The following is an 8,073-nucleotide window of genomic DNA, read 5'->3' as shown; positions in this document are numbered from 1 at the left end:
TGTGCAGCCAGTGATTTAATTTTTTATATCACACTTTTCACACAATTTCCTCAAAATGATCATTATATTTTTTTGGGTCCTTGGCATCAAAATATTTTTAAACCCTCCGCTTATAGAGTAACATCTCAAATTAGCGAATCTCACTGAGTTTTTGCCTTATTTGATTATACAGTATCTTGCCTAAAGTTTAACAAGTACAACACTTACACGCTTCTGTTTAAAATGCCAATATTTTCACTGCAATAAGCGGTCATGATTTATGTATTATAGTCTGTGCACTATAGTCCTAAATTAACTTGTTCTCTGTATTACATAATATCCCTCAGGTCCTATAGTTCAGCTCCTGTGTGGCATTTCTATACTAGTAAAGAGTGTTTTTCTGTCATTGGCCTTGCCTGCTTGTCCCACCACTGGGAAAAGAGCATTTTGAGATACTAGGATGTCCAATGAGTGCAGAGGGGGCATTTAGAATGCTTCGGGGTATGAAGTGTATCTTAGTGTTGTTGTTTTTTTTTGACATGAGGAGATGTGTGAGGTCACAGAGATTCGCTGTGCCACGTTGGGCGGATTTATGATGCCGAGGAGTCCGTTTATTATCTCGCAAACAGCGCGTTGCCACCGATGGGGCAATTTATCCCCTCTCAAGGCCTGGTTCCTGATTTGTGTGGTCTCTTTCTTCTCCTCTGTCTCATCTTTTCTCTCTGTCCCCTTCTCTTTCTTTCCTCCCCTTGCTGTCAGATCAATCATACCTACTACAGAAAAGGCGGGCTTGAGGCTTATTACCTGAGTGGAGGGGCGGGGCAATGCTCCAAACCCCGCCTCCACCTGTCATTCATTACGTCTGAGCCTCTTTAGCCAGTCCACATACTGTACTGTAACTTCATCAGTCACAGCAGGAGCTAAATGAACACAAACAGGATCCGTGTTCTCTTTCGCTCTTCGCTCTGTTTCATTCGTCCAGTGACAAGTGTGACATTAGGGTAGGCTAATTCAGTTTCAGTTCAACCGTCTCTCTGGGTGTGAATGCATGATTTAAAATGAACATGACAAGGGTAACGTTACCCCTGTCATTGTTTCTCAGGTCATCATCGCGCAGCTTCATAAACACCCAGCAGTGACCTATCTATGGGGCTCTAAACAAGAGATTCAGCTAGAGCGACAGACAAGGAAACAGGCAGACGGCGAAAAAAAGCAAGAGACAAAAAAAGAAAGAGATGGCAGGAAAGATATTAATGTTTCAGAGAGGAATCTGATTTGATATGTCTTTTCCTATTGTCGGCGGATGCTTTAGCCGCCCCGTTTAATAATTCCTGCCTTCCAATCAGTCATCCTCAACCCACAATGTCCACAAGGCAAAGATTCAATGTACAATCCACCCGCCAGACTCAAGAAAGAGTCGCCCCCACCCTTTTTTCTCTCTCTCTGCCATTCTCCGCCTCTTTAATACAATGTTTACAAGCCAGTGCATTGTCCTCAACATATTTCAAAGTCCTAAGTGCCCAAGGCGTTTCACTGACAAATCAAATAACCGCAAAATCATTTATTTCCTTCTGCCTTAGTCTAACTGCGGGAGGGTCGCGGTGGGGGGGATCAGGTCTGGATGGAAGCATCCATGAGAATGATTACTTCAATAAAAAAATTATAACCCAAATCTGCTTAGCAGTCGTACTTTTGGACAGTAATTGTTTCAAATACAGCATGACCCAGGGCTGCCTGGATTGAGTGGCGTAGAGGATGGGTTTGAAACTGCTCTCGATTTTTTCCTCCCCATTTTCCATCTCCAGATGATTAAAAGTGTGATTTGTGTGGCTTTGTTCTCTTTTGTCTTGGCTGTCCTCTCGAAGGCCCGCTCAGGTCCTAAGTTAGGCCAACAAGGGAGTGCTCAATGTGACTGAGCTAAAGTGAGTGTTGATGGAGGAGACGCGTGTAGTCCAGCTCCTTAGGGGACAGAAGTTGCATCTCTCCGAAATGGCAGATTGCAGTTTCTGTTCAGTCAAACGGTGATGGGTTTATAGTCAGTGCTGTGACACTTGATCAAAATAGATCAGCCATCATGGCAACAAGTAGCTCTTGCACATCAAATTCCATTGAAATTAACATCAGCGCATGTCAGCTGTGAACTTGTCCTCTTGAATGGCCATTTTGAGTCGGTTCCAGTCTCATCAATTACATGCAAGTTCATAACCAACTAGACATCAAGACATCGACCTCGATATTCGATGTCGAATAAAGAGTGGTCGATATGTGGGTTTTTTGATGGCAGATTCCTAAATTTGGTTTCCTCAGTCTTGATTACATTTATTGGTTATAACCATCTCTCACAGTGTCTGTTTTTCCCTACAGCAAGAACCCATTACACAAGGACATCAATGCAGCTCCAGGCACACCGAAGGTAAGATGGCCACCGCCATGGAGCCATTTTAAATCATTATGTTCACTGATAGACTCAGCCACAATTAATGGCAATTAGTTCTGTTTCATTGACAAAAATGTAAAAAGAGTCCTGTGTAAGAGAGAGTGGTCACAAAACGTCTGGCTTTATTTCCTGCAGTAATTTACTTAGAGCTTTCACTGTGTCCTGACTGCTCGTTCAAAAGACCTGGACATGGAAAATGATACCAATGTTTTTCAGTGTCATTGTCTTAAAAGGAGGAAGAAGCCAAGTGTATTTCCCCAATTAAATTTGTATCCACATCAATTGAATTATGTAGTGCAGTCACAATAAGATTCACTAGAGAGTTTTGATGTGCTATAAACATTTGTATTTCATTCCAAGCATGGATGTTAAAGGGATAGTTCAGCCAAAATGATAATTCCGTCATAATTTCCTCACCCTTATTTTAAATATTTTGAAAATTTCATCGAATGGACAAAAACAGTTGAAACGTTCTTTAAAATATCCATAAAAGAAAGAAAGTTATACAGGTGAGGGTGAGTAAATGATGACAGAATTGTAATTTTTGGATGAACTTCTGCCTTCAAGCCATGATTTTGAAGGAAGAACGAATTACAGGCTGATGTGACATTGTCAATGGAGAGTATTGCAACACATCACGCATTTATCTTTCAGTTTATGGATTTTATGATGCCATGAACCTTTGCAAATACCAGAAATACCCACCTCACATTCACTGAAGACATTCTACAGTCTGCCTGAGATGTATATTTGTACTTTATCTCAGAAAAATGCATATTTCTTTGTGAAGAAATGAACAAGAATGGTGATAATAATAAACCACCCTCATATGATGATCCCTCATCCAGAGGGCAAACCCTTTGGCTCTGACCCGCAGTTGGAGAGAAACTGAAAGTATGGAAAGAGCATGAGAGCCAGAAGACACAGGAGCGGGTTAGAGAACAGGCCGTGTGAGGCGTGACTGAGCATTCTATAGCTCACACTTAGTATTCCGTAGGAGTGTGTGGAAAATGAAGAGGCTAGATGGGACGGTGGTGGGGGTTCATGATTCTCCTTTAAAAGACGGCGAGCAGCAGATCAGGCCCAGCTCGCTAGTTCTAAAGGGGATTAACCCCGAGCCGAGTTGGCCCGTCTTCACCCCTCTCTCAAGCCGCCATTGCCATAGCGACTCCATGCCAGTCTTTGCGGCTCTTAATCCAACAGGGCGAAGGCCAACAGTGGTAGGCGGCACAGTTACCATGCTAACATCTGCAGCACTGCTACTGCTTGAGCTACACGTCAGTATGCAACTTATACAATGACTTTCAGGTATTTCAAAGGAATTTGGGCTTTTTAAAAGGAATCTAAATATCTGCCAAATGATCAAATGTAAATGTAAAGGTGATTTTCAAGGCATGCTGCGTAAAGGAAATTGTAATCATTATAATATAAAAGTATTATGTGATATTTATTCAACATAAATCTTATATCAAAGATTGTACACTACCATTCATAAATTAGGGGTCAGTAAGATTTTTTTAAAAGAAACTATTATTTTTATTCAGCAAGGATGCATTAAATTGATCAAAAGTGACACTTTTGAACTTTCTATCCATTAAATAATCCTGAAAAAATGCACTATGGTTTCCATAAAAATATTAAGCAGTACAACTGTTTTAAATGGATTATTAGGAAAATATTAGGATATTAGGATTTATAAGATTCATGTGGCACTGAAGACTGGAGTAATGAGTGCTGAAAATTCAGTTTTGCCATCAGAGGAATACAACAGAATTAGTTATTAAACGGAAAACGGTTATTTAACATTTTAATAATATTTCACAACTTTACTGTTTTTGCTGTATTTTTGATCAATTAAATGCAAACTTATTGAGTGTAAGAGAGCCTTTTAAAAACATTTAAAAAATCTTACTTATCCCAGACTTGTGAACAGTATGTATAACATGTGTCATTATATTACATTATTTTAACAATTTTTTCATTATAACATATTCTTCAAGTCAGATTACCTGGTGCTAAACTTGCTGTTCATGTGTTATTTTGGGACTGTTATCAATTCTCATTGGACAATGAAACCGTTAAACATCCCACACACTAGATACAGTAGACCCGTGTAAACACTTAGCGCTCATACTCGCTCTCTGGCACACAGCGTATTCCCTGAGCTCCAAAGGTTTTGAGATCACAAATAAATTGTTTCCTGACCTTGCGATTCAAAAGCATAAGGAGCCATGCATAATGTCTAATTTACTGTCCCCATAGAGAGAGGCTGCCATTTTTCACATATTAATATTAGATTACAGTTATCAACCGCTAAAGCAGCAACCCCTCCTCTCACTCTGATTAATCAGAGCAGATTGTAAATACAAATATTTTATAGCCGCCTCATAAAAGCAGGACGGAGATCAAGACTCTCGGGAAAGTAAACAGTATTTCCCCTTCCCCCTTTCCTCATTCATTTGAGAAATTAAGTCAGTTAGGTTTTCAGAAGGACAGGCCTGTTACATCTTCCAGAGCACGGCGATACGTTTATAAGCGATCAAAGTGTCCTGTCATGCCGTCTGGTGTCCTGCTTTCTCTCTGTCGAAACCTCCATTACTCTAAACACTGATGTCCTGTCAACACACATAGTTTGAAGCTGAAATGGCAGTTAATGGTTATCTGTCAACAATTGTTCACATCAGTCATATTGTTTCAACACACCGGGTTTGGAGTTCTTGTGCTACACCATCAATTCTGTGGATGACACATTTGTCTAGCGGATGGCTGCTCACCTCTTTCTCTCATTTTTTGTTTCTCTCTCTCTCGCTAGTCTCTCCTGTTGTCAGTGCACATCAAACGTGAGGGCGAGTCTCCAGTTGTGTCCCCGCTCTCCTCTGATGAAGCTCACCATTCTGACAGATACCAGGTGAGACGGGAAACCTCAGACAGAGGGAGTCTGTCACAGGTGCAGAGTGACAGACTGTGCAGTTCTGACACTCTGAGCACAACTCCACACACAAACCGAAACTCTCCACTCTGATGCAGCCCTTCATTTCACTGGGTTTTAGCTTGTTGAGGGTGTCTCAATATGTGGGAGATTCAAATTGAAGGGAAATCCGGGCACAAAATGTCAAAGTTGGTGCTTTACCTGAGATGTAATGAAACTGGATTTCTGTCAACAGAAAGTGATGACTTATAAATAACCATTACAAAAAAATACCTTATTAACCACCAGAATACTCACTGCAGGTATTGTTACTACATTAAAATTGTAGTAACTTGCTATTTATTAGCACCAAAAAAATGCAGCTAAAATGGTAAAAACATTTATAACGTTTTTGAAGGTGCATTGAATTTATTTAATACACGAGTTTCACAATTTGAGTTGAATTACTGAAATAAATGAACTTTTCCACAACATTCTAATTTATTGAGATGCACCTGTATATGATTTAGTTTTGGTTTTACAGTTCAAATCAACAATAACTGAATATAGTAATTTTGACACAAATGAAGTTACTATAAAGGAAACATCAATTCACATTTATAAATTAAACTAAAGGTCTCCTTGAAACCTAAATATCTCCTATAAGTCTCCTTGAAAGTGTTTTATCCAGAATGTTTTAAAATAACAGAATGGAATGATGTATATGTGCATCCAGCTTTTCTCCTCCACAATATCCTCCATCTTATCCCAGACTGGATCTGACTGCAGGACGTATTAATACAGACTGAAATCTGCTCTGCTAATCTCCAGCCCCAGGTTTACTCAGGCTGTAATGTGTGTTCTGCTCTGATATGTCATCATCCATAGTTTAACCCTGGGCTAATCTACGCTGCCCCCGAGCCCCGGATATCATCTCTGTGCTCCAGTGTCCTTGACATGTTTGTTTTCTTCCTCCTTCCCCCTGGAGCTGTGGGTCTGTGGGACATTTTGTCCGGCATCTCTATCTGTCCCTCAACCCTAGAAGTGGTAGAATTTCTCAATTAAAACAATATCCGGACAGATCTTTGCACATTAGCTGTAAGAAGGCCCTCCTGCATGGTCCTGATAAGTTTTTCGAATTTGCCTCTAACATCACAAAACTAAAAGTAATTAAGTACACTGACCCTTTATGCGAATAATGCTTTTTTCCTAAAATTCATGATTATTCTCTTTTGTAACGCAATCTGTCTGGTGTGCATGCATTGGGCCATTAACATATTGTATCATCATAAAATAGACTGACTTTTAGCAGCAGTGGCTGAAGAGTTTCTAAAGGGCTCTGCCTATAGGCATTATACATGAGCCGACAGTTTGTACCTGTATATATAGTTAAACTTGAATTATTTTGATAGGTGTGTATCTTTCCTGTATTTCTGTTCAATGTGACAGTCATGAAAAACACATAAATGCTGTTTTTTTATGAAAATAACATTTTATTTCTAGCATATTTGTGGGGTAACATGTTTGTTGGGCTATAAAATCTGTTACTGAATATCTGTTGCTTTTTTGTCACAAAATATCGGAAGGAATAGGGGAGCGTGGGGCACAAAGTAACGCGGGGTTAGTTGTAACACACATGGTTTGAATATTTCCACACATGCTAGCATAACAAAATTTACAGTATTTATTAGTTACCATATCAACATTAGTAATCATGAAACAAAGCGATATATTTGTACGAGACAAGTGTAAAATTACTGTGAATAAAAAAATTATATTCTGAACCCCATGTGGATTTACACAAACTGAGAAAGTCAAAAAGTGTTACTTTGTGCCCCGCTCTCCCCTAGTCTAAAACAGTTACACAAATCTTCATATCTTACAAGAAATTTACAATGTTCATAAGACAAAAATAAATGACTGAAATAATCTCAAACAAATATATTTCCTTTTTATTATGAACAGTTCATTGTCCCAGAAAAAGAAAACTACTGAACGAAGCATAGTTTTTAAGCCAGAAGAGTTTGTTGAGACCTCTTAAACGTCAAATGAATCGAGCAGCACAGATCATATGCGTCATTTACATACTGCTGCGCCCCAGTGGCGACAGACGGAACTGCACAAGTTGCTACTTTTGACTCTGACGTGACGGTCACATGACCGGTAGAAATATGGCGGCGATGTCGGGCTGAAAAACGAACTAGTAAGCCTAACATTTTCAATCCTTCTTCATCCTTCGTAAATTGATTATTGAGTCTCATATCGGGGTTTTGGAGGAGAGTTATCCGGGCTTCATGCTTTAGTAAACCAAATGAGTTTGGAGAGTTGTGGCGTTTGCAATGGAAGAGGATTTGCAGAACATTGGCAAGAGAGAAGTAGGTTTGTTTACATTCAGACATCAGGGAACCGCTGCAGAATCCAGCGCAATCTAGTGAAAAGCACATCATTAAAGTCCTCATAAATAAATGAGAAATACATTTGAATGACTGACAGATTTTTCTTTGTTCTTTTTTCCCCCCCACCTGCAGACATTTTTACGAGTGCGAGCTAACAGGCAAACACGATTGAATGGTATGTATATTTTCTCCCTGCAACAAGAAAAGTGGTATATTATGATTGTTTATCTGTTGACAAATGCCTTATAAAAACGTAATTGTCATCCACTGAGTAGTGTAATACTTTATATCATCAGTATAAAGGGCAGTTAATATGGAGAACTTTAACTAGTAGGCTTCACTGTAATCTTTAA

The 8,073-nt window shown here is 39.4% G+C and overlaps 1 protein-coding gene across 3 annotated transcripts in view; it reads left to right on the top strand.

Annotated features, from left to right (window-relative positions):
* LOC107739829 (E3 ubiquitin-protein ligase RNF220-like) overlaps nucleotides 1-8,073 on the top strand; it is a 134,868-nt gene that overhangs the window by 101,714 nt on the left and 25,081 nt on the right. For all 3 annotated transcript variants that reach the window (XM_016552040.1, XM_016552039.1, XM_016552038.1), the window contains exons 4-6: nucleotides 2,344-2,392; nucleotides 5,229-5,324; nucleotides 7,853-7,895. In XM_016552040.1, coding sequence (XP_016407526.1) covers nucleotides 2,344-2,392; nucleotides 5,229-5,324; nucleotides 7,853-7,895 — 188 coding nt within the window. The remainder of the gene's footprint in view (nucleotides 1-2,343; nucleotides 2,393-5,228; nucleotides 5,325-7,852; nucleotides 7,896-8,073) is intronic.

Source organism: Sinocyclocheilus rhinocerous, unplaced genomic scaffold (genome assembly GCF_001515625.1).
Source record: "Sinocyclocheilus rhinocerous isolate Xijiao unplaced genomic scaffold, SAMN03320098_v1.1 scaffold1276, whole genome shotgun sequence".
Classification (NCBI taxonomy): Eukaryota; Metazoa; Chordata; class Actinopteri; order Cypriniformes; family Cyprinidae; genus Sinocyclocheilus; species Sinocyclocheilus rhinocerous.
Note: the sequence above shows the minus strand (reverse complement) of the source record. Positions and strands in the feature narration are given on the sequence as shown.